General features: G+C 36.1%; 1 protein-coding gene across 1 annotated transcript; it reads left to right on the top strand.

Moving 5' to 3' along the window:
- The first annotated feature begins 6,838 nt into the window (after nt 1-6,838).
- Nucleotides 6,839-26,096, top strand: C1D (C1D nuclear receptor corepressor). The gene is made up of 5 exons (XM_080814569.1): nt 6,839-6,882; nt 21,215-21,361; nt 22,135-22,201; nt 22,514-22,569; nt 25,217-26,096. The coding sequence occupies exons 2-5, from the start codon at nt 21,224-21,226 to the stop codon at nt 25,379-25,381; spliced, it is 426 nt and encodes a 141-aa protein (XP_080670695.1). The 5' UTR covers nt 6,839-6,882; nt 21,215-21,223; the 3' UTR covers nt 25,382-26,096.
- The last annotated feature ends 1,287 nt before the right edge of the window (nt 26,097-27,383 follow it).

Here is a 27,383-nt window from a genome sequence, read left to right as displayed (position 1 = left end):
TGTCAGGATACCCCACTGCATTTAGCACCCAATAATTTTGTCAGAAATAATAAATTAAATTAATTAATTTAATATTTATTTATTTGAGAAAGAGAGAGTGCCCCAGCAGTGGGGAGGGGCAGAGGGAGAAGAGAAGCAGACTCCCCACTGAGTGTGGAGTCTGACACAGGGCTTGATCTCACAACCCTGAGTTCATGACCTGAGCTGAAACCAAGAGCCAGATGCTTAGCCAAATGAGCCACTCAGGCTCAGTATTTTAGTCAGAAGTATTTTAAACAAAAATCCCAACCAATACTTGATTCTGTCTTTCTTCATTCTAACCGTTATTGTGTTGCAGTTATAACCAGAATTTTGTTAATATATAATTAAATAAATTTTAAATAATATTTTTTCTTCCAATTTTCAAATTGGAGTACAAACCAAAATGTTTCTTATACAATTTACTATCAAATTTTACTATAACTATGGAAATTTAACTTTAACTGGCCCTTTCATCTTACTAACCATGTTTAGATAACTAGTTGGCTAGAGGGGCTTCCTTAAAATACATAAAACAGGTTATTAGGATCTGCGGATAAAAAGAATAAGTTTGATGTTTGTATAATCAGAACTATGTACAATGTGCATATCCATTCTTTGAGTTAAAAATTAATAAACTGATAAAACAAAAATAGTTCTGATGCATGACAGAACCTTCAGATGAATACCTGGATAGTAATACATTGTCAGATGGTAATTACTCCCGGTCTGCCTCTTGATATACACATGTATACCTTCCAACAGATATGCAGCATTATGATAAAAAAAATAAGGCTTTCATTTATTTCAGCAGTATTATATTTCATAAATATCATATATATGTCATATATATTCATATATATCACCTTTATAATATGAAATAAACCCCACTGAATATGTAGCTTACATATTAGGGGTGAGGCACCTTTATGGTTTTTGTTGTTGTTGTTGTTTACTTTTACATTTTTTGGTTCAATAAATAACTCATAATATCTAGGAGAATTAACACTTCCCAAGAAGCCAAGCTTACTCCTTCTCCCATTTATATATTTTTACTGAACTGTGGCAGTTAGCTAGTGCCACAAAACTGTGTACTGTGTGGCATATAATTCTATCATTTATTTCTTTGGTGTCTGAAGAATTCAGCTAAGTTGGCCTACCTCTGATCTTGACCTGGGCTTACTTATGGGTCTGGGCATGGGCTATGAGGCAACTGGTTTGGTTGTGCTTAGTGGGATGACTGGGTTCTGCTCCACGTGGCCCTCACCTTCCTCCTGGGATAATGAGCTAGCTGGGTCTATCCTCATTGTGATGGCAAAAGCTCAACAAAGCAAGCCCAGGTTTTCATGCTTCCTCTTGCATCACATCCACTATTATTCCATTAGCCAAAACAAAGCAAATAGCCAAACTCATCATCAAGGGGTGGGAAAATAATATTCTACGTCTTGATGGGAAGAATAACAAAGTCACCTGGAAAAAGGCACAGACACAGAAAGAGCTGAAAAATGCATTGATCAACTACCTATTTCCTTCAGTGATTTAGCCTTCTTGTAACAGGTGGCTATGTTACGATGTTGAAAACTCAGTACAGCCTGGATATGTAAGGAATATATATAGAAACATTTTCAAAGCCTTAAATTGCAAAATATAGCACCTAACTTCTGTCGCAAAGTTTAGGAAGACCAATAGTGGTTGGAAATCATGATTTTACAGGTTTTATAGACTAGATTCAGAGCACTTTACTGAATCACACATGCCCATACCATTGATGAGGACTGATTTCTGAGTCTTGGACCATCTAAGAATGCCCTTTCCCTTTACATTCTTGATCATCATTCCAGAAAACTTAGGTTATTCTTCATGTGGGAATGGCAGGAGGCACAGAGCTACATGCAATTCATAGAATGGATTCACTCTGAGTAATAAATATATTTACTTTCACTATACCTATAAACATTGATTTTTTTTTGAAGGATGTTATGTGGCAAGGTTTCAGGGTATTTTTAAGGAGTATGACAGGAATCAATTTCTTAAATAAGCACTGAATTATCACAGTTATTTTTTGAAATGGCTAATTCTAGGGAGGTTTTAAAATCCTGTCTTTATTCCATTTTTTGATGTAAATAATTTATGACAATAAAGCACAGTGAGTTGAAGATGAGTGTTATGGTCTGAATATTTGCGTCTCCCCCAAATTCATATGCTGAAATCCTAATGCCCAATGTGATGGTTCTAGAAGCTGGGGCCTTTGGGAGGTGATTAGGTAATGAAGGAGGAGTCCTTATGATGGGATTAGTGCCCTTTTAAACAAGGCCTGAGAGAACTCCCTTCTGCCTTCCCCAAGAGAGAGTACAAGAGGTTGATAGTCCACAGCTGGGAGAGAGCCTTCACCTAACCTTACTGGCACCCTAATCTCAGACTTTCAGATTCTACAATTGTGGGAAGTAGCTGTCTATTGTTTATAAGGTACCCAGTCTGTGGCATTTTGTTATAGCAATGTGAAAGGACAAGGACAATAAGGGAAAAATAGACCTTTTTTGTGTATTTAGAATGACTTCTGAGCTGACAACCTAGCTTAAATTTTCTCATCCAACCAGATGGTTCAAGTGAATCAAGTACTCAACACTCAGAAAACAAAATAGCAACAACAACCAAAAAAAAAAAAAAAAAAAAAAAAAAGATGAAAGGAAAAAAAAAGCACAAAGAAATAAAAGATAAAAGAAATAGAAGAGGAAGAGGCTTATTTATTTAGGTTAATTAGACAAACAGTACAGATAGTGATGGGATTAAATGCTCCTATCCTACTTGGTTTCAAGATAAAATATTCTTACCATCTGGGCATTCTTCCTCAGGGTGCTATGAAACACTAATGACCTCCCCTGAACTAAGCCTAATATGCTCCTAAATTCTCATTATCTGTAATTTTTCTGTTTCTTACAGCAGAAGTAAAATCGGGTGGAGTTAGACTGCAGATTGTCTTCTGAGCTAGCAAGTCAGGGCCCCACATGGAGCTGGGCATACATGCAGAGATTTCCATCCCTCTGTACCTATCTGCCTGAGCAAAGCTTACTCTCCATCAGTCCCTCTCCTGCAAGACTGGAAGAGAGAGTGGAGTGCAGGGAAGCTGAGTGGTAAAGCAGACTCACTTGCTTATTTATTCTCAATATCCAGCCTAAGAAGTAGGGAGAGAGTGATTTAGCCACTTTTGGCTCAATGATTAAACAGTGAGGTCAATGAATGAGAACAAACTTCCAAATGCTGATGTGAGCCAGTACACAGTTGTTTTTTAATCCATGATATATGAAACAAAGAAACAAAGATAGAAACAAAACTTGCTATTGGAATTGTTAATATTAGTATGATCTGCACTTAACTTTTCAAAATTGAGGGAGGGGCTGGGGGTAGCGATGGGCAATATTCTGCACAGTGATATTTCATACACATAGACCATTATCTGTGGTGATTATTTCATCCCAGGTCTTTAAAGGTCACAAACAAGACAGGAGTCTTGTAAACAAATCACTCATAAAGCTAGAGGGCTGAATCTCTCCCATCCACCATGCTTTTTTCCCTTCCGTCTTGTCTTGTCTTTTCTCTTTTCTTTCTCTCCCCATTTCCTTCCTTCTTTTTTTTCTTTTGTATTTTAAATTTATAGACAGGTTACAAGAATAATACAATGATCTCTTTCATATCATTCACCTAGATTGACCAATTAAAAACAAAACAGTTGGGGCGCCTGAGTGGCTCAGTCAGTTAAGTGCTTGACTCTTGGTTTCGGCTCACCACCTCATGAATCTTGAGATCAAGCCCCACATTGGGCTCTGTGCTCAGTGGGGAGTCTACTTGAAGATTCTCTCCCTCTAACCACTCCCCTACTCTCTCTCTCAAACCAAAGGGTAAATCTTAAAAAAAAAAAAAAAAAACAAACACTTTGCCACATCTGATATCTCTCTTCACATATAATTACTATTATTATTAGTATTAGTATTTTTTCAGAACTATTTGAGAGTAAATTGTAGACAACATGGCCCTTTACCCTTAATCTAAATATTTTAGCATGCATCTCCTGGGAGCAAGAACATTCTCTAACATAATCACAGTGCAATTATCAAATATAAAAAACTTAACATAGATTTAAACAATTATACAATATAAAATCTATATTCAATTTTACCAACTGCCCTGATAATATTCTTTGCAGAGTTTTTTTTTCTTCTTCATTGATTCAGAATCTAATCCAGGATCACGCATTGCCTTTTGCTGTTGGTCCCTCTAGTCTCTCAATCTAGGACAGTTCTTTTCCTCTTCTTTTTTTAATCTTTCATGACATGAATATTTCTAAAGTAGAGCGTTTTTTTTTTTTTTAAAGAATGTCCCTCACTTTGGGTGTGTTTGATATTTCCTGAGGATCAGACTCAGATAATACCCTTATGGCAGGAATAACACATTAAATGATGATTTGGTCTTAATGCATCACAAAAGGAAGCATGTGATGTTAGTTTGTCCCATTAGTGATGCTGAAATAGAACACTTGGTTTTATATCTACCAGATTTAGCTATTGTAAAATTACTTTTACTTTCATAATTCAAAAATAACCTATGATGAAGTGTTTTAAGGTGGTGTAAATGTCCTGCTCTCCATCAAACTTTCACCTAACAGTTCCATCACCTACTGATGACTCTCACCTGAGTTTATTATTATGAGGGCTGTAAAATAGTGATTTTCTTTTGTTATCATCCAGAAGATAGAAAAAAATTCTAGTATTTTACTCTGATATTAATTGGGAGTCTGATTTTATTATACACAATTTGAATACTACAATCTAAGAAACTTCCCAAATTCAACATCAGAATTTTCTTTTTCTATCAACATTAGAATTTTCTAATTTCCTTTATTTTAGTGATAATATTGTATAGTGATAATTCCTGTTACTAATCAGTAATATTTATTAAATGCTTACTCTGTGCTGGGCACTAGGGAAAGCACTTGGGGTGCCTCATTTGTCTCATGTTATTATCAGCTCTATTTTTCCCAATGAGAATAGCAAGGATCAGAGAGATTAAATAACTTGCCTAGGGTCACATAGCTAGTTTGTCCTGAACAGCTACTTTTGCATTGTCCATCATCATTTGTACTGTGAAGTAATCGAATGGGAAGGAGTTGATGTACTCTGGGAATGCGGTCAGTGCCTTTATCTTCCAGTGCCAAGGCCACCTATTTTGTTAAATCTTGAGTCTCTTATTGCAGCTAAGGGCTGGAGTATTCACTAGCACAAAGGTGAATTCAGCCTCCTGATGTGAAACAGAGTAACAGAAACTGTGATGTAGCATAAGGCAGTGGTTTTCAAATGCTATCAGGAGGCATTTTTCCCACCCTGTGGCCAGAGTTTTGGATAACTTTTTTTTTTTTCTTCTCCTCTCCATTCCCCAATCCCTGCCAGTTTTAATGAGATAACTGACTTACAACGCTGTATTAGTTTTAAGGGATACAATATAATGTATTAGTTTAAGGCAAACAATATAATGATTTGATTATATTGTATTAGTTTAAGGCATACAATATACTGATTATAGGTTATATATATATGCATATATATCACATATAAAAAGTTACAAATGTAAAAATGATGCTCTTAATCGCTTACAGTAGTCCCCACCTTGTCATTAGAGACTATAGTCCAAGACCCAATACCCGCATCCATGTCTGAAACTGCAGGCAGTACTGAACCCTGTATATACTGTATTTTTCCTATATACATACATTCTTATGACAAAATTTAATTTGTCAATTAGGCACACTGAGAAATTAGCAACATTAATTAACAAAATAGCACAATTATTACACTATATTGTAATAAAAGCTATGTGAATATGGTCTCTCAAAATACCTTATTGTACTGTACTTACCCTTCTTTTTGTGATGACAAGAGATGGCAAAATGCCTATGTGATGAGATAAACTGACGTAAAAGGTGCAGGCATCCTGACGTGGTGTTAGGCGACTCTTGACCTAATAATTCATCCGAGGAAGGCTCAAGCACTTCTGGATTGCGGTTGACTTCAGATAACTAAAACCAAAGAAAGTGAAACCATGGATAGGGGGGACTACTATACTACATTTCCAATTAGCAGTTTCCCCTCTCATATTCTGACTGTATTTATTAAAATATAATTTTATGTTTACTGAAACTAATAGTGAAAAATCCGTACTTGTATTTTGCCTATTTTTTCCATTTTTCAATAAATTCATTTTTGCTGTACTTTACAAAGGTACCTTTTTTTTTTAAGCTTTTATTTATTTATTTGATAGACGGAGAGAACGAGAGAAGGAATACAAGCAGGGGGAGTGGGAAAGGGTTTCCCACTGATCAGTGAGCCTGATGAGGGGCTCCATCCTGGAGCCACCCAGGTGACCCCAAAGGAATCTTTCAGTGATGGATTAAAGAACTTGTTTCACCACAGATAATTTCGGAGTCCGCCCTAGACCGTTAATTTTGAGGCAGACATTTGGGGGTGTAGTTAAGAACCAAGGTCCCGAAACGAGTTTAGGCAAAAATAAAAACCTGAACAAAGCTTTAATAACTCACTTTTTTTTTTTTTCTGGTTAAGTACGCTCAACTTGTATTATAATGGGTGTCCCAAGAATACAAATCTAGCAAAAGGTACCCCTTTCTGGGCCCAAATCCTTCCACAGGTTGGACGGAAGGCCTCGGAAAGTGCAGGGCCAGGGAAGAGGAGACGGGGCTGGGCGAGCGGCATGAGGTTATCAGAGAGCGACGCCGGCGCCGCGGACAGAGCCGGCGCCTCTTTGACGTCACCACCGCCCGATTGCTTTTCCGGCAGACAGGAGTGGAAGGCCACTGAGGTATTATTCAAAGCTGGGGTTTGAGTTTTTCTCGTGTTTCTGCAAAAGTTCGCTTCTTCTGGGAGTCCCCCTTTTCATCCCCGGGCTGACTGAGATGAGCGGGTCGGGCTGCGTAGCCGTCGCGAATGAGTTCCCTCTCACCCGAGCGTTGGGGGCTGCGTTGTTGCAGGACCCCCACTTCGGCTTGTTCTGCGGCTGCTTGCCGCCTTTGGCTAACCTTGGCCTCTCGCCAGTCTCTCTCTGTCTGGCCTTTAGTTTTTCCTCCTCAGCTCTTCCTTTTAAATATTGGGAGGTGAAGGAGAAATAAAATGACTTCACAACTTTCAGCTGCAGTCAAATCTTGTTCAGGGACGGAGGCCAAAGTGTACGGTGTAGGGAAGTAACTTTACTATGTTATCACGGTTTATCATTCACAGACGGGTTACCACTGCAATATTAGCCCACCTGAGATGGTAGGCTAATTTCGATTTAAAGTCGAAATCTGTGGTCGATAATCTGTACGAAGACTCTTTATGCCTCAGGAAAGCTAGGTGCGATTCAAATTTCTGTTTAAATTATCTTTAATATCCTTCTGTGTGTTGACTGCAATTCAGTTTTGGCTTGATGAAGATAAAGATGTATATGCCCCTCTTATTAATCTCTTTGGACTGTCTGATAATATACTAAACGGAGAATTAACTGTATTTTGACGTTGGATCTGAAAATGATGGATCCGAAAATAAAGACAATTCCTATTGAAATTCAGAGAACCGTTTGTGATTTGTGGACATGCTAGAACTCTTTGTTTTATTGAAAGATAATAATGACCCCGTGAACAGTGGTTTTCCAAAATGTTACAGGGTATTATAGCTGCCTGCAAATAGTTAATGTTGTCTGTATCACAGGTCAGAGGTGATACAGTTTTTCATAAAACTGCTTTTAATTTTCAAATGGTTCTTTATATGTGTTATCTCAGCTACTGATTCCAGTTGACCCTTCAAGTATGGTTTTGAATAGTCCACATTGGATTAGGGTATTTGGTCATTTTCACTTCAGTAAATTAATAACTATTACTGTAAGCTAATGTGTTGAGCAGTAACTGAGCGAAGCATTGTTCTAATAGCTTTACCAATGTTACTCAGTTAACTTTCACAATAGTCCTATATATGGTTATTATTTTAGAGATAAGAATATTGTAATAAGCAAATTCCATGGTTTCCAAGATAATTTTCTGCTTCATATCTGTAATTTTGAAAATACTTTGAGTTAAACATTAGCATTAGATAATAGAAGTAAATTCATTATAATCTGATGTAATTATTCATCTCAGATCTGAGCAATCTTTTGTAATTTGTATCTTTATTATCAGACTTTGGGATAAATTTGTTTTTTAGAGGTTAACACCTTTAAAAGGAAAAAGTATCTTTTCTCAGGGATTTTACTGTAAGTTTGAAGGAGAATTAAAGGTGGCATCAATGTGGACTGTCTGCCAAAGGAGCAATATAATTGATAGATTGTTGTATGTGTGTTTCAGCATTATTTTCTAAGATAAATGCAGGGCAAAAAAAGGTCGTTATGGTAATAGAATTCTGGTGCGACATCCGCAGATGTCTCAAAAAATTTATAAATTGGATTTTTTCTGGCTTAATTCATAATTGTATGTAACTCTACTTAGCATAGGAATGGAAATAGCGCTAGTATGTACCTTATGGTATAGTTTTCTTTTGGATCCATGTATGACTTCCTAATATCTTTAAGTACAAACTCTAATCTGATATTAAGATTCTCAAAATGTGTCCGGAGTTTACTTTCATTGGTTTTGAAGGGGTAACAGTTACTAAGTACCTAATATGTGGCAAGACATTATGTTAGTCATGTGCGGATGCAAATGTCATGCAGCGTAAATCCCACTTTGAAGGAATAGCAGTGGAATGTTCTGGGCAGAGGAGTGTCATGATCTGATTGAGGTTTTTAACAGGATCACTCTGGCAGCTATATTAAGAACAGATTATTGTAGAGTGTGGTAAGCAAAAACCAGGAGACTAATTAGGAAGGTGTTGTAATAATTCACATGAGATATAGTGGCTTCCTAGGGTGAAAAGAAGTGAGTATGGTGAGAGACAGTTCAATTTTGGATGTGTTTTGTAAGTAAAGCTAACAGATTTGTTTATGGATTCACTGTGGATTATAAGAGTGAACTAATTGTCAAGGGCTTGAGCAAGTTGAAGGGTAGAATTGCCATTAACTAAGAAGTGAAAAACTAAGGGAGAAGCAGGTGTGTGGGGGAAGATTAGGAGTTCAGTTATGACATGTTAGGTTTGGGATGTCTGTTAGTCATCCAAGTGGAGATGTTGAGTCTACCAAGTTTGGAGTTCAGTGGGGCAGAGTTCATTGCTGGAAAATAACATTTGGGAGTTGTCAGTGAACAGATGGTACTTAAAATTGTGAGACTGGAGATAATCACCAAAGGAATGAATGTAAACAGGAAAGTAGTATGAGATCTGAGTCCTTAGGCATTTTAACCTTCATAGGTTTGGGGAAATGAAAAACCAGCAGCGGAGACAGAATAAATAGCTAGTGAGGTACAGGGACTAGTATTGTGGAATTCAGGGCTGAGTAGTATAATGAATGAATGGATCAAGTAAAACAAGATTTGACACCTTTGGATTTATCAAGATACATGAGAAGTAGCATGATTGATGGTTATATAATAACCAAGTCTGTGGAGAACCTTGGAAACAAAGAAGAAGAGATACTTTTGTTTGGACGCTATGGGAGCCTTTATAGAGGAGGGACATTTGGTGCTGGTTTAAAGAATTAATGTTCCACTAGACCCAGAATATAGGGGATGGGGTGTGAAGATGGGGTATTCCAAGCAGAGGGAAAGGCCTTTCTTCTTTCCTTTCAAGGCCATACCTCCCAGTCAGTTGTTTTAAGGCTGCTTTTGCAAGTCCTTTCCTAGCCATTTCCTCATTCTGGATAATTATTCTTGCTCTAGGTCTGAAGAAATTCACAAAAGACACAAATTAATGCTAGTTATCCTCAACCAGGTACTTGCTCAGTTCCTTGACAATTCTTTTCTTTATCCCTACTCCTCCTAGCACACACTCTACAATGCCATATAAATGAATAACACTTCCTGAGCATTTGCTACATGCCAGGCAGTAAGGATTTATTTATTTAATAGATACTAATTTAGCAACTATGACATGCTGCCATGGTACTTGGAATGTAATAATGAGCAAAGACTTGCCCTGTACCAGGCTTACAGTCTAGTGTGGATGATGGGCATTCATCAAATGATCACAGAAGTATAAAATTACAACAATGACAGGGAGAAACCGGGGGCACTGTGAGACTAATGGATGTGACTTGATCTGAGTGATGAGGGAGCTGGGGTAAGCAGGCAAAAAATGGTGGTGACTGGAGTCCTCACAATTCTAGGAGTTCTAAGGAGAGAACAAGGCCTGAGAGGCTTTTGTATGTGAGAATAGGGAGAAAAATGGCCTCATGGTGGCTAGAAAATTTATGTGTAGAGAAGGAAATTTATTCATATAGTTCTTTAATAGAGCTAAAGAATACAGGTTTAATTTTAGCTGCTAAGTTGGGGGAAATGACGTTGGCCGTATTTGGGAATACATTTCAAAATTTCAGATAATTGAAAAATTTACATATGATGTGTAATATCATATTATAATGTTATATTTATTATTGTTTTAAAATCTTCCTTCTGAGAGTATAATGTAAAATGTGTTCCCTTACCTCTCTGTTTATTGGTTTCCTGGAAGTAGCCATAATTAGCAGCTTCTTTTGTATCCTTTAAGAAATTTACATGCAGGGGTGCCTGGGTGGCTCAGTCCTTAAGCATCTGCTTTTGGCTCAGGTCATGATCCCAGGGTTCTGGGATCAAGCCCTGAGTCAGTTGCCCTACTCAGCGGGAAGTCTACTTCTCTCTCTCCCACTCCCCCTGCTTGTGTTCCCTCTCTCGCTGTGTCTCTCTCTGTCAAATAAATAAATAAAATCTTTTTGTTTTTAAAGAAATTTACACGCATATATAGGTATGCCTCCACATTCATATATCTTTTTGCTTAAAAACAAATGGGTTGTATTATATATCTTGTTCAGTTTTTGTTCTACTTAACACTTTTTCACTGCCTCAAAGTATTTTATTGAATGACTATGTCATAATTTATTTAACCAGTTCTTGTTAATGGGCATGTAGATGGTTCTCTGCTTTAAAGTTTCACTATTTTGGGGCGCCTGAGTGCCTGGGTGGCTCAGTGGGTTAAAGCCTCTGCCTTCGGCTAAGATCCCAGGGTCCTGGGATCGAGCCCTGCATTGGTCTCTCTGTTCACCAGGGAGCCTGCTTCCTTCTCTCTGCCTGCCTCTCTGCCTACTTGTGATCTCTCTCTCTGTGTTAAATAGATAAATAAAAATCTTTAAATAAAAAAAAAAGTTTCACTGTTTTAAAGAGGGTTATAGTAGATGTTCTTGAACATTATCTTGTATGAAAATATATTCTTTGGGAAGTAAAATTGCTCAAAGAACTTCAACATACATAATTTTGAAGCACAGTGCCAAATTCCCATCAACCCCCCCCCCCCAATACTCAGTTTACACTCTGCTTCATAGTGCATGAGAGACTGTTTCTGCTTACCTTTGCCCATATTATGTACTATACCTCTTTTTAATTTTTGCTTGTTTGGCAGATGAAAAGTGGCATCTTGTTTTAGCGATTTATGTTTCTTTGATTATAAGATTGAGTAGCTTTATGTTTATTGGTCATCTGGATTACCTTTGTATGAGAGCTTCTGATTTTCTTTGTTCATTTTTCTTTTGAGTTGTAGGTTTTTGTTGTTGTTGTTAAGTTGATTTGTAGAGAGAGATTCCTTTTTATCTGTCTTTGTGTTGCAAACATTTTCTCTGGTTTTACATTTGACTTTGACTTGTATTGGTATGTTTATTTATTCATTTTTGCATGCACACATTTTTAGGAGGACCAGATAAAGTGTAGGGCATCAGGATTTTTGTAGAAGGAAATATATGACATTATCGAAATAATTAGATATTCTGGAATGTCAGCTTTTGGATATGTTAGTAATATAAACCTCAGTTGAGGCCACAGAGTTTGTTTGTTTGTTTGTTTTTTAGAGATTTTATTTATTTATTTGACAGACAGAGATCATAAGCAGGCAGAGAGAGTGGTGGAAACAGGCTCCCTGCTGAGCAGAGAGGCAGATGTAGGGCTCGATCCCAGGACCCTGAGATCATGACCTGAGCTGAAGGCAGAGGCTTAACCCACTGAGCCACCCAGGCACCCCTCTGTTTTGTTTTTATAAGCTTTGTTCAACAACTATCACACATCTGGTGAGCACACCCAGTAACCTAGCTTCCCTTTCCTCCCAATTATATTTGGAATCGAAATGACGGATAATAGAGCTGCTTAAGTATTCTAGACTATTTAGGTGTTCCTCAGTTTATGAACTAAGTTATATTCTAAATGTTAGGTTTGTGAGTTAGGTATCTAATTTCACTGATAAAAATAATGTGCGTAGGTTCTTTTTTTTTGAAAGATTTATTTATTTTGAGAGAGAGGGAGAGCATATGAGTGCACAAGTGGGGGAAAGGGCAGAGGGAGAGAATCTTTCAAGCAGACTTCCTGCTGAGTGAGGAGCCCGACTAGGGGCTCTATCCCACAACCCATGACATCATGATCTAAGCTGAAACCAAGAGTCAGACACTCAACCGACTGAGCCAACCAGGTGCCCCTATACATATATATTCTTTTTAAGATTTTCTTTATTTACTTGAGAGAGAGAGAGAGAGTGAAAGAGCGCACAAGCAGGGTGGGGGTGGAGAGGGAGAAACAGACTCCCTGCTAGGTAGGGAGCACAATGTGGGGCTTGATCCCAGGATCATGGGATCTTGACCTGAGCTGAAGGCAGACACTTAACTGACTGAGTCACCCAGGTGCCACCCGCCCCCCCCATATAGGTTCTTACCTCTATTCTCAAAGTATAAGTAACTCATGAAGGCTAGCTTTTTTTAAATTGTAAAGTCAAGATGTCCTCTAATTTTGCCCCTATGTACTTCAGTATGCATCCTAAAATGATAACATTATATATAACTATGATGCCATTTTCATAGCTGAATTCTAATTTCATAGCAAAATTATCAGTAATCTCTTAGTGTCATCTAACATCTGATCCATATGCAGATTTTTTGGTCTCAAAATATTTTTTTAACACTTGATTTGAATCAAGATCCAAACAGTCTACATATTCCATTTGATTGTTAGCTCTCCCAGATCTCCTTGATCTCATCTTCCTCTGCTTTTTCCTTTTCTTAGTTTTTCTTCATTACACTTTATTACAGAAACCAGGTCACTTGTCCAATAGAGTATTTCTCATTTTAGATTCGTCTGTTTGCTTTCTTGTGGTAACTTGTTTCTCTATCCTCTGTATTTCCTGTAAAATGGAAGTTTCAGATTCAACTTTTTTGGGGAAGTTGGAAATGTTACAGGGATGGTGCTGTGTATATCACATTGCTTCGCATGGGGAGATTCATAATGTTTGTGTCCTACATTCAGTGATGTGAAGATTGATCCCTGGGCTTAAGTAGTAACTGTCTCACTCCTGTGTTGTAAACTTCCCCATCACCTCTTTATCTGTCAGTGATTGTTGTGTGAATCTGTAAATTCATTAGGAGTTGCAAAATGGTGATTTTTTTTTCAATTTGTCATTGTTGGATGGAATTTGAAGTCTAGTTTTATTACTTGGGAACCTGACAATTAGGAATACCAAGGTTATTGTGGGGGAAATTCTGTCAGAACAGCAACTTGTAATGCCAGTAATGTACTTTTCTTGCTGTAGTTCCGGAGGCTTAACGGAGTGTGATGATTTTTTTGATGTGACATCTTGCCTAGGCTGCAGCCCCAGATATTCAGTCCAAAACCAATCTAGGTGTTGCTTTAAAAGTATTTGTAGATGTGATTAAAATCTACAAATTAGCTGACTGTAAGTTCGGGAGAATATTCTAGATAATCTGATGGGTTTTATTCAATCAGTTGAAAGGCTTTAGAAGCAGAGCTGAGGCTTCTGTGAGAAAAAAGAAATTTCACCTGTGGACAGCAATTTCAGCTTATAGCCAAGACTTCTAGTATGCTCTTCCTTGATGGCCTGCCCTGTAGATTTTGGAATTACTTAGCCAGCCCACACAGTTGCTTAAACCAGATTCTTGGAATAAATCTCTTCATATATCTCCTGTTGGTTTCTTGCAGTAAATGTCTTCAAATCTCCTATTGGTTCAGCTGCTCTGGGTGAGCCCTGTCTGGTACCAGGAGCAACTCCCCTGATGCCATTTTGTCACAAAATGGGGTGGGGAGTTGTGGTAAGGGTCCTACATTGTTTAGAGTGACCATATGATTTATTGCTCAAACTGGGACTTCTGAAAGAGAAATGAGCTGAGTGGATGGCCAGTGGAAACAACAGACACAAGCTGGGATTGTCTTGGTTAGATTAAGACATAGTCATTCTATGTATCGGCCACTGGTGATAGAACATCACGGTGGCACAGCCCCCTCAAAGAGCTTGTAGTCAAAAGGAAGTTAAGTACATAAACAGACAATACCAGATAGTGTTTTAAGTGATATGACAGATTGTAGTTGTGTTTTTCAGAGAGAATGGTAAGGTGGCACTCAGAGAAGTCTTCACTGGCTGAAGCAAAACCTGATCTTATGTCCGAAGTTTGAACAAAGTTAAGTGGGAAGAATGATTAATGTACAGAGAGCCATATAGGTGAAAAGTTAGAGTGAATGGGTGTGGCACATCTGGAAAACTGCCATTGGGGGTATAGCTCTAGGATTAAAAGAGGGGGGGACAATGAAAGATGAGGTTAGACAAGCAAGGGCCACGTCATGGTAGGCCTGGTATCCATACTGAGCGATTGGGGAAGTACTGCACGATTTTAATCAGAGGTATACCATGACTAGAGTATCTTTATAGAAAATCGTATCTTGTAACCTTCCAAAATTGAAAGTGGAAAAAGTTGACAGTAGGGAGACTACTCAAAGGCTCTTGAAATGAACTAGTCAGTGAGAGTGGAGGAAAGCTTGTGGTGTAAGGACACTGAGGCCAAATTGATGGGACTGATCGGATCTGGGGTCTGAGGAAGGGGTGAGGGGTCACTCTCAGGTTCCTGGCTGGATTGACCTTCCTGAAATAAGAGAATCATTGGCAGGAGGTAGGGGAATGGCTTCTGTTCTTGTGTGATGTTGTGCATCCTTCCTTTTCTGTCTGTATTATGATTTTCCTTACCAGTGAGAGGAGGGAGGGAGTGGCAATAACATCCTGTAGGGATTACTAGGGAGGGTTCCCTCCATCTGTGCTTTAGTCTTAGCCAGACCTTAGGATGGAAAGAGGCAAATTTTCTCCTGCACTTTCCTGTCTCCACCTCTGCTGCTGGTACTCTAGAAGGAGCAGGTCAAAGGGCGAGAAATGCCTTTGGAGAGGGTAAGGAGCAAAGGAGGTTGAGTTATTTTCTTCTTCCCCTTCTTTGGACATTTTACCATGTGCAACTTTGGGCGAGTTATTCACCCTCAAGTAAAGGAGTTAATGTGTATAGAGTACTTAGAACAGTGCCTAGCAGTGATTTTCAATGCTTTTCAGTGATTTTCAAATGTTTGCTGTTGCTGCTAATACCATACATTTCATGGCTTCATTCTGGGATCTGAGTACCAAAGGGAACAGCGGGAAGTTTCTGCAGCTCCTTGTAGCTTCTCCTGTGGAAGGAACAAATACTTAGGAACTGTCTATATAAAATGTTAGAAGAAATCATATAAATTGGAAGGAATTTCTGATAATAGAAGAACCATTGTTTTTTAGTCTGCCTTGCCTATTTTTTTAGTTAGGAAAAAGGCAAGTGGTTCAGTTCATATTTAGTGAGGGTAATTATGCTTACTGCTTTGCTTTCAGTGTTCACCCTAATCCATTTTAACAATAAATAACTGCTTGTTTATTGGGACTTAGGGACTGGGAATAGTTGCAGGAAAAATCCCCATCATGATTCTGGGGAGGAAAAATATTCTCAAATACAAAAATTGATTGAAAAAAAAAATACACTATTTAAATAAAGGCCTTATTGTGTTTTTAATATTTGTAGTATTTGTTAAAAGCCAAAATACATTGTTAAAATATGCCTTTATTTGAATTTAATGATTTGTTTTTTATTACAATTTTAGTACATGTTTTTTGAAATAACAAAATTTAGGGGTGCCTGGGAGGCTCTGTCAGTTAAGCCTTTCACTCTTGATTTTGGCTGAGGTCATGATCTCAGGGTTGTGAGGTCCAGCCCCTTTGGCTTGAGTCACTTTGGCTTGAAGCTGGGCTTGGAGCCTGCTTAAGATTCTCTCATTCTCTCATTCCGCCACAACCCCCCCCCCCCAACTAGCATACGCATGCTGGCTCTCAAAAAAAAAAAAAAAAAAAAAATCATGAAGAATGAAGAGTTTAAAAAAATGAGTCTGCTTTGATCCTGTTCCCTAATCCTGCCTCTTCTCAGAAAGAATGTCTCTTTTTTGTATATCTCTTTCCAGGCCTTTTTCTACATATCTTCATATATACAGGTCTTTAAAAACAAATGGCATATGTTAGATACATACTGTTTTATATACAATGTTCTATGAATTTTTTCACCATTTCTCATTGTGTGTTACTACATAAAGATTTACTTATTTGTTTTTAATACTCTTTTGGATGGATGTGCTGTAATTCATTTAACTGTTTCCCTATTGATGAATATTTAGCTTAGTCTTTCCAATATTTTGTTAGAGGTTTTTCATTAAACAAATGTTTATTGACTGTCAGCTAGTGCTAGTGAACAAAACACAAAATTCTGCTCTCATGTGGTTATGAGGTAGCCATACAATATATGAGTAAAATAAATATGTCATGCTACTGAGCACTGTGAGGTAGAGAAGGAGATAGGAGTATGGAAAGTCGGAAGGGGTTGCATTTTAACAAAGGGTGGTCAGGAAAGGATTACCTATAGGTGACATTTGAGTAGAGATCTGGTGAAGGTGAAGTAGTGAGCTCTGAAGCTCTTGGTGCAGGAGAAGCATTCTAGGAAGGGAAGAAGTACAAAGGTCCTGAGGTAGGGGCATGCCCCATGTGAAGGGGTAGAGCAATGAGGCTTTTATGGCCGGAGTGGAATGAGCAAGAAGAGGTGGAGTGGGAGGAGATGAGGTCACAGAGGAGGCAGCAGAGGGAAGGCTTTTTGCAGGGAGTCCGATGCTGGGATCCATCCCAGGACCCTGGAATTAGGATCTGAGCCAAAGGCAAACACTTAACTGACTGAGCCACCAAGGTCCGGGCTTTTTGAACCCTTTTAAGAGTTTTGTCTTATATTGAACAAAGTGTGGTAAGCCTTTGGAAATTTCCAAACAGGGTCATGGTACAATCTGACTTAGATTTGGAGTGATCACTCTGCTTTCTTGATAGTAAACTGTCAGAATAGAAACAAGGAGGCCATTTAGGAGGCCTGTGTAACAATCTGGGCAACAACAGTGACGGCTTGGACTGACTTGGACCAGGATGGTGGCAATAGAGGTGGTCTGGGATATGGTTGGATTCTAAATATGTCTTAAATATGGGGTGAGAGGGAAGAGTCAAGGACCATTCTGTAATTTTATGTCTGAACAGATGGAAAGGTGGAGTTGGAAAGACTCTAGCAGGCAAGATTTTGGTTTGGGCACATTATATTTGAGAATCTATTAACACGCAACCAGAGTTATTGAGTAAGCAGTTGGAAATGTGATTTGGAGTTTAGTGGGGAGGTCAGAGTTGGAGGTATAGACCTGGGAGTCATCAGTATATTAATGCAATTTAAAGTCCTGAGCTCACCTGGGGAGTAAATTAGAAGGGAGAAAAGAATCAAGGACAGCTTGTGGGCATATCAAGGATAAGAGACTGAGGATATGAACGGGATGGAGCAAAGGAGACCAAGAAAGGAGCCATGAGGTAGGAAGGAAACCAGGAAAATGCGATGCCCTGGAAACTAAAGGAAGTGAGTGAACAATGTCAAATCATGAGAACTGAGAATTGACCCTAGAGTTTAAGTTGCCTATGTGGGTTACCCTGACAAGAGCAATTTTGAGTGAGAAGGAGGGGACCTGATTGTAGCAGATTCAAGGAAGAATGGGAGGAGAGGAATTGGGACTTAGAATAAGCACTTCTTTCCAAGGTTGGAAAATGATTTTTTGGCTGGAGGGGATATGAAGTCAAGATGTTTCTTTTGTTGTCAAAAATGGAGAAATAAAATGTGGTGATCTTATGTTTAATGATTGAGCAGAGGGAAATACTGATGCAAGAGAAAGTGGGAGAGACTGAGAGAAAAGTTAAAGGTGTCCATTTTAATACATTTGTATGTATGTATGTATGTATGTATACAAGGATTTCTGTAAGCTACATTCTTAAGATTTCCTGAGTCAAAGGGTATGTACATTTAAAAAATCTATGCCAATTTATATTCGTTCATTGTATACCCTTGCCAACATTGAACTTTGCTAATATTTAAAATTATTGCCATTCTGATGGGAGATATCTGTATTATTTTAATTTGTAGGAGTTCTTTATATAATCTAACTAATTCTTGATTATATTTTGGCAAATATTTTCTCCCAGGCTGTTTCTTGCCTTTTAACTTTGCATATGGTATACTTTTACCATATTGTAGTTTTTTTTTTTCCAGTTTTTATGTATTTAAGTCTGTTGCTCATTTCCTTTTATAGCATTTAGGTTTCATTTGGATCATATAAATATTTTAATAATCTTTTAATATATACATTTACCTTTTTAATTCATCTGGAGTTTATTTTTCTGCATGTTATGAAATAGGTATCTCAGTTTTTCATCTTTTTTTGTGTTCTGAAACAGTTAAGTACTGTAAGAATGAACTGTTTCTTTTTTTAAATTTAATTTTATTTATTTATTTGACAGACAGAGATCACAAGTAGGCAGAGAGGCAGGCAGAGAGAGAGGAGAAAGCAGGCTCCCTGCTGAGCAGAGAGCCAGATGGTGGGGCTGGATCCCAGGACCCTGAGATCATGACCTGAGCTGAAGGCAGAGGCTTTAACCCACTCAGGTGCCCCAGAATTAACTGTTTCTTAAAGGTCTGAAAGAAATTACCTATATCTCCAGACTCGGAGCCTTTTTGGAGGGTAGCTCTTTGACCTTAAAGTTTTTTTTCTGTGGTTAATCTATTCGGTTTACATACTTCTTTTTAGGTTAATTTTGATAATTGATTACCTGCCCCCAGCACCTTATTCTTTTCATCCAGATTTTCAAATTTATTGGCTTAAAATTCTTCATAAGGAGAATAAACTCTTAAGTCTTCTCTACATTTGCAGTATATCCCTTGTACTTATACCTTTATCTGGGCAGCAGATGCTGGAGCCTTCCAAGATCTAGAGATTTTGGTTTGGCTGTTTTCAGCCCTCATGGCCCAGTTCTTAGTGCCCTTGTCTTGGAGTTATTCATACATTCACCTTCTCTTTTGTTTGTGGGGGATTGGAGTCCTTGACTCTCTTTCCTATCACCCTGATCCCATTCGCTCTTTAGCTTACAAAAATTTATACTGTTGAGGTCTGCTGATGTTTCCAACATTACTATGGACTTAGTTTTGGATTCTTCTGTCATTTGGAGAGATTTGGGGAGGGATGAGAGGCAAATACATATTTTTTGTTAGCCTTTTGAAATAGGAATTCCTATTTCAAAATATGAATACATATATATATATATATATATATGCACACACACACACACACACACACACACACACTTCCTTCCTGTGTGGTTTTCTTTTATCATGTCCTTTGTTTAATTGCTGGTTGCACAGTAGTTTAGATAGTAACTTTACAGCCCAAGTAGTGATAGTCAGATGGACTTCACTTTTTTTTTTTTAAATGAAACCAGATGTCTCAGCAGAATGTACTTGTTGAATAGAATAGAAATGTTGATACATTGTCACTGAATATTCCAACAGTACTTTTTAAAGTTAAGTGACACAGTCGTAACATTTAGAATTATAAGGGACTTTACATATCATTAAGCCAACTGCCTTATTTTATGGATGAAATATTTGAGGCCCAGAGACTTTTAGTGATTTATCTAAGGTGACAAATTCAGTGATCAAGCAAGACAGAAAGCCCAAGTCTCTTTACTTCAATTCTACTATGCTTTGCTATTTTACACATTCTTGGTTGTTCTACTTAGCTTTGTAATGAAAGAGGTATTTTCAGCTAATATGTATTTTTTAAACCTACAGATGGTATGTGTGGCTTGGAATTGCTTCTGAAAATTTAGTGTTAGATATCATATTAAATATGTTGGTGTGGATTTTGGTTTTTCTCACATAGATATTATGTATTATGATATAAATGTGAATTTTAGAAGAATGGGCTGTCAAGATATACTCTAGCCTAAATGAAAATCATATTGTTTATTTCTCCCAGGTTTCCTCTTTTCTGCTGGTAAATTTTATGTGATATATGAACTCTCTGAATTTTTTATTAATATTTTAAAGAGGCTTAAAGAACATATATAAATGTAAATACAGGCTTAAAAATTATTTTAGTGATAAATAGTCATAAGCTATTTCAGACCTAGGTTTTCTAATTTTTTAGTTTAATATACCATGCTGCTAGATCAATCCTAAATTTAGAAGGTCTAAAATTTTTCAAAGTTTTTCAAAGAAAGAGCTCATTATTTTTTCAGCAAGCATAAGGGATAGGATATACTCATCATACTTTCATAGCTTTGCTTAGTCTTTTATTTATATATTTATTTGACAGATAGAGATCACAAGTAGGCAGAGAGGCAGGCAGAGAGAGAGGAGGAAGCAGGCTCCCTGCTGAGCAGAGAGCCTGATGTGGGGCTCGATCCCAGGACCCTGAGATCATGACCAAAGCCAAAGGCAGAGGCTTTAACCCTCTGAGCCACCCAGGCGTCCCCTCAACAGGTTTTTTTTTTTTTTTTTGAAAGTTTTTAAAGTGTGGTATTTTGATTATTGATAATCCATGTTTGGTCTTTTGTTCTTGAAAGGTATTGAGACTCTGATATGTATGGCATTAGTGGACTTGGATGGGTTCTCTTCTCTTCCTGCCGCCCAAACAATTTGAGGAGGGAAAGTTTGAATGTAGTTGCTCTAAAATTATATTTTAAGAAGATTTGTTTAGTTATCTTCAGGTTTTAACTCTTTTAGTACTTTAAATACATGATATAACCTATTGATTTTGTTTTTGTAAACTAAATAGCAATCTCTGTCTCCCACAAACTCTAAGAATTTAATTTTTTTCCAGTTGGTCATAATGGCAGGTGAAGAAATTAATGAAGACTATCCAGTAGAAATTCATGAGTATTTATCAACATTTGAGAATTCCATTGGTGCTGTGGATGAGATGCTGAAGACCATGATGTCTGTTTCTAGAAATGAGTTGTTGCAGAAGGTATTTTAAAAATGTAATTTCTAAAAACGTAATTCATGAAACAGAGTGCTTGCTGTGTTATGAAAATATATAGAGGATATAGATGAATGACATATGCTCCTTTCCCCCTTAATTTCAATTTTATAAGTGTTTGGGTATTTTTAGGGGGGAAAAAACAAAACAGAACTCCAACCTTAGGAAATACTTACTAACTATATTTTAATTTTGACTTGGTTTTGAGAAAAAGGAGCACTCACAACATTCTTTTTGACAGGCTCTATCTTTGACCTTTTAAATATTGCAATGATGTTATCAGGGTTTCTGGAAACCCTATAGGACAAAAAGAGTAAATTGACTTTGACAGTCTAAAACAAATCTCATTATGTTTCTTCTGTCTTTGGTATTGCCTAAGCATTTTAGCCTGCCTCTTATACATAAATGCATCATGTACAGTGTTTATATTGATAAATTGCTTTTGACATATAAAACCCAGATCGTAACTCCTGAAATTAAAATAATTGAAAAGAATTTTCCTTGGATTATATACATTCCTTGTCTAAAGTAAAGATGATACCCTGAAGTGAAAATTTGTGGGCAAAAATCACCAGTTAACAAAACTTTTTCTTTTTGTAAATTATTTTCAAGATCATTTGGTTATTGGATTATAGGAAGTGAAAGAAATATCTCTTTGATACATTGTATTTGGTGAAAGTTTAAAATAATGTGATGGTGCTCAAAATTTGTATGTATTTCTTTTTTCTTTCTCTCTCTCTCTCTCTTTTTTTTTTTAACAGTTGGACCCCCTTGAACAAGCCAAAGTGGATTTAGTTTCTGCTTACACATTAAATTCAATGTTTTGGGGTATGTATATTAATTTGGAGTTAATTAGCAAATTATTTATTATTTCAAAGGTGATTTATTTTTTAAATGCTAGCACTTTATATACAGTTATACTTTATGGCAATTTTAATAGTCAAATATTTATTTCCTTCAAGTCAGAATACTAGATATTCATGAAGCACTTAAAAATATAATATTACATAGAGGTTGAATAATTTAAGATTTAATTAATCATTTTTTGGTGACATTTCTTATTTGTGAGTAACTAGAGTTTCTTTAATTAATGCTCTTAAGTAATATGCCATTTTACTCCATGAAATCTTTGTCTTATAGTTTATTTGGCGACTCAGGGAGTTAATCCTAAGGAACATCCAGTAAAGCAGGAATTGGTAAGATTGCAGTGGATTTCTTTTTATTTGGCTATTTGTTGTGGTATTCCTGAAGTCACACTCACAGTACCTTTATCATACTAGTGATGGAGAACAAAATTATTTTAAGTCCAAATTATGAAAGTGAGCCAGATTTCCTCCTGTCTTTTCCTTACCTTTGTTAGAGAAATAGTGTTCCATATATTATATAAATCTCTGGATGGGAAAATGTTAAAATTCAAGTAATTATTTATAACTTCCATATTATTTTTTCTATAAATTCTCAAAATCCTGTTCATCTCTACAACTGCCTTTTTTTTTTTTAAACTCTTACACAATTCTTAAAAGTATATTCTAGTTGATTTACTAGCAAAGACGGGAAAGTTTCTCCCCCACCTTTTCAATTCTTCCATTAATTCATTTTCTCAGCAGTAAAGAATCCAGTTCAGCAACAAAGCTAAAAGCTTTTTTGGCACTAGTTGTATGTGTACTGTCCAGTAATTCTGCATTAGTGACATATTTACAACCTGTAATAAATCTTCTAGGTTTGTCTTTGTATTCCATTTAGATGTATAAGTACAGTATATAAGGTCTAGTATCATGAAGTTTTTGCTGACTTTAAAAATTAAATCATTCAATATGAAAGAAAAAATTAGAAATCTAACTTATGGTTACCTTCTTGACTTGGCTTTATGAATAAGAATATTAATAAATTTATTCTCTGTTTATAAGATATGAAGTAAATATGTGAAATACATTTGACACTATATTATTATTCTCAAGTCTTATGGTGGTTGATATGTATGTTATTTACAACTTAGAATACTTGATCATTTATTTATAAAAAAATGAATAAACCAGATATCTTGTCTTCATTCTATAAATATATGGACTAAGGCATTGTCTTCCCTTAAAGTTCTTGGGGAAAAAACAAATTTATTTTTAAATATAGAAATTGTGAAAAATACTTAAAGCAAAAATGTAAAAGGCACAGATCTTTATTTGACCAGTGATACTGACTTTAAAATCTTAAGAAGTATGCCCTGTATCATCTGTTTTCAACTTTCTAGTGTGGACTTTATATTTATAAGGTTTCTCCTTTTTCCTTTAACACAAAGTTATTTGTAGTGTCTTAATACTTGATTCTGTCATTGGAAATGGATAAAATCATCATCTGTCTTTTTTCTCTGTCAGAACCCACTTTATGGAGAGTACATTCATATTCTGAATGATGCTTGGGACGTAAAAAGCATACATAAGCCCATTCCCCTTTTCTGACCTTGTGACAGACATCACTAATTGATGACAGAGTTAGTGTATGAGAGGAAACCTGTTTGTCATGTATATCATGAGTGGGGAAAGGCACTGAAAATAGTCTTTTTTTTTTTGTTCAACAAATGATTGAGTGCCTACTGGAAGCCAGGCATTATATCCAAGTGAGATGATTCCTCTGTGAATAAAGCTGTAGAATACCACTGCCCTTGTGGCCGATGCCAGACTATCTAGTGGAGGGAGACAAGCAATTAATGTAAACAAATAATATATATACCTATACAGTATGTTAGAAAGTTATATGTAAGATATATAGATATATAGTATGTTAAAAAGTTATATGTTATGGGAAAAGAAATAGTATAAGATGAGGGGGATTGGAGTGCTTGAGTAGGATTGCCATTTTAAATGGCAGGGCCTATTAACAAGGTTAACATTTGAGCCAACTGGAAGGGAGAGAGGGGGTGGCTGTGTGGATATTTGAGGAAGATCATTCCAGGCAAGGCTGGGGTGGGTGTATGTTGGGAGGACTTGGGCTTTTACTCTAAGGGAAGTAGAGAGCCATGAGAGGATTTTGAGCAGAGTTGTCAGCCTTTCACAGTTAAAAAATTCTAGGGGTTTTGAATTTTTCTGAGTATATTTCTGTAACTATTTTTATTACTTTAATGAAACTTGCTTTTTGTCAAGTGATTAATCATTTACTATGCTGTTTTCGGCTGTCATCCCCTTTATTTCTCTAGTGAAAGTAGAGAATAGCCCTTTATTCTGATTAATGGTCTCAGAAGATTCGAAATGGTATGGCAACCTATTATGTTTCTCACCTTGTAAAGTCTGATTACAACTGTGTATTTGATTAAAAGTATCGTGCTTATTGATCAAAACTATAAAATTGAACAAAAACCCTTGTATTTTAATTTTGTTTATTTTAATTGTGATACTAGAAGGTAAAATAAAAAAAATAGTTAAGTAGTACTTCTATTTTCTGTTCAGAAAAGTTTCAAAAGGGTTTAATTTGTGTGTTGCGTACAAGTGTATGAGAGCTCTATTTTAGATTATGGACTTCGGATACGTAAGAGTTATGTGGATTTAGGTTAATGTTAAATTAAAACATGTATAACCACATGTAAACAATTCAAGGATGTCTTAGTCTAGTTCTTCCCCTTTTGAAACACTCCAAATACTTCTGAAATGACTTTTTAATGTCTATTCCCTGCAGACTATGAACTCCAGGAGAGCATGGAGCATGTTTATCCTATTCACTTGCACTTACTAGCACCACTCAATAGGCAATAAATACATATCTGTTGAATTTAACTGAGGTATAGTATAATGAAGCTTAGCAGTGGTGAACAGCTTAGTAAATTTATTGCCTTTTTTTTTTTTTTTAATCTTTAAGGAAAGAATCAGAGTATACATGAACAGAGTCAAGGAAATAACTGACAAGAAAAAGGCTGCCAAGCTGGACAGAGGTGCAGCTTCAAGATTTGTGAAAAATGCCCTTTGGGAACCAAAACCTAAAAATGCATCCAAAGTTGCCAATAAAGGAAAAAGTAAAAATTAACCCTTCGGTTTTGATGTACATATATTGAAAAAGTACATCATTTTTTATTGTTTTCCACAAAATAGATGATTAGGTGGCAGTTCAAGTTTTAAATGTATTTGTTATTGAATTCATATATAAAATTTACATTTTAAATTTATAATGCTAAATATTCTTTTCCCTAGAAAGATTAAGTTAATCTTTATTGATTTTCCTATAGAACACAGTGAGGTTTTTAACACTGTGATATATTTTATATTTATAGTTTATCATCTCTCTTGAAAGGACTCTTATTTCCTTATATAGGTCAATCTTCCACGTACCATTTTACAAGCAACTTTGAAATTTAAGTTAAATGTTCTTTGTAAACATTTGTCTATTTTAAATGGATAATGACTTTATGAAGTATGCTATCTGAAGGCTGAAGTTATAAATACGTCTGTTTTCCCTGTTAATATTAAGAAAGAATGAAATGATTTAAGTGTCCATTTTTTTTTTTTTCTATGTAGCTACTTCATCATGTTTTCATGATTCTGGGAATTATTGCTTTTTTTGATATTTGATGTGTGAAATTAAGACTTTGAGTTTATATTTTAATTCTTGGCAGTTTGCCTCTATGTTCCATTTAAGGTAAAATATATTCTCATTAGCTTTAGATGGGAAATGAGGCTGTCTATTGATGGTTCAATTTTGGCATAATGGGTATACCTTATCAATAAAAGCTGTAAAGATTGTATAACTGACTGTTTATTTTTCTCTTTTGTATAAATTTGCCCCTGAAACTAGGGAGATAGGTTTTAGAAATAATTAAGAATAGAGAAACTCAATGAGTTTTTGTTGCCTATGCATTGTGCCTGTAGATCTCTTGGTCTCACTTTTTCAGATTTTTTGATTACATGTTTTTGAGGTGATACTGACTACATACAAGTATTTTGGAACAACTTTCTGTGTTTATATAATACCACAGTTAAGGAGAGGACAAGTCCAAAGGAGATTATATTGTGTTTATATTCTGATTTATTTTTCCAGAATATTTGTTACAGAGAATTCTACATACTAAAAATTTTTTAATGTCTCAGTCCTTGAATTTTAATTATATGCTTTTAATGCTTTCAGTCTGTGAATCCACATCATTATGTAAAGGAATGCCAAGTACAGTAAAGTACTTTAATTTTTGAAAAAGAAGTTGTTAAAATTTTCTGCGTGATTAATTCTCCATAAGTAACCTTGAATAAATGGATTTCTTGATTTATGGTAGAAGATATTGGAAATGGTCTTAAAATGTAATGGGTTTTGTAAAGCACGTTGAACTCTTTCTATGGCACATGAAGAGGAAGTCACTGATAGATGCAGAGCGTCTTCTGGCTCAGATGTCAGACAGTTTTTGAAGTGGAAGTACATGTATAGTTGCTTCATTCCTTTTTTCATCCTCATCCTCTCAAATTTCTAGCTTTTTGAAAAAGTAACTTCTTCACGGGAGAAATAAATGTTATTATGAGCAAGTGTAGTGTGCATGTGTTATTTATTACAAGGAAACGTACAGCTTGCATTTTCTGTATATTTCTAATTTCATAAAGAAAAAAATGCAAAATATCATTCAGTTGCAGAAAATCATTAGACAAGTTATTGGTTTGTGAAAATCCAACTCTAAATTCTGTTAAATTGGGGTTTCTTAGTAAATAATTTGTTCAGTGTTTTATTAGTAGGAAAAGTAGTAGAACTAAAATGTTAGTTGAGTGTATTGCCTTTTATAATGTAGAATTTGAAATACTCATTACCCCGCACATAATAAGGAACTAAATGGTAGTAGTGCAATGAGTGCTCATTTGTTGTTGTTGTTGTTTTTTATTCATTTCACAAATATTTAATGACATACACATTGCCAAATATTGTGCAGGTTCTAAGGAAGACAGCTTCAGCCTTTATTCTATTTTTATAAAGCATTATGAAAAAAGTAATCTTTATGTTCAATTCAGTTTTTCAGAGTTACTAGGAAATTTATGACAAATTGTGCTCATTAACC

Source organism: Martes martes, assembly GCF_963455335.1.
Source record: "Martes martes genome assembly, chromosome: 9".
Classification (NCBI taxonomy): domain Eukaryota; kingdom Metazoa; phylum Chordata; class Mammalia; order Carnivora; family Mustelidae; genus Martes; species Martes martes.
This window is presented reverse-complemented; position numbering and strand designations above follow the sequence as displayed.

Coding starts and splice junctions, on each gene's coding strand:
- C1D (XM_080814569.1), top strand. CDS start 21,224: ATGGCAGGTGAAGAAATTAATGAAGACTATCCAGTAGAAATTCATGAG. Junction 21,362..22,134: donor GAAATGAGTTGTTGCAGAAG/GTATTTTAAAAA, acceptor TTTTTTTAACAG/TTGGACCCCCTTGAACAAGC. Junction 22,202..22,513: donor ATTAAATTCAATGTTTTGGG/GTATGTATATTA, acceptor TTTGTCTTATAG/TTTATTTGGCGACTCAGGGA.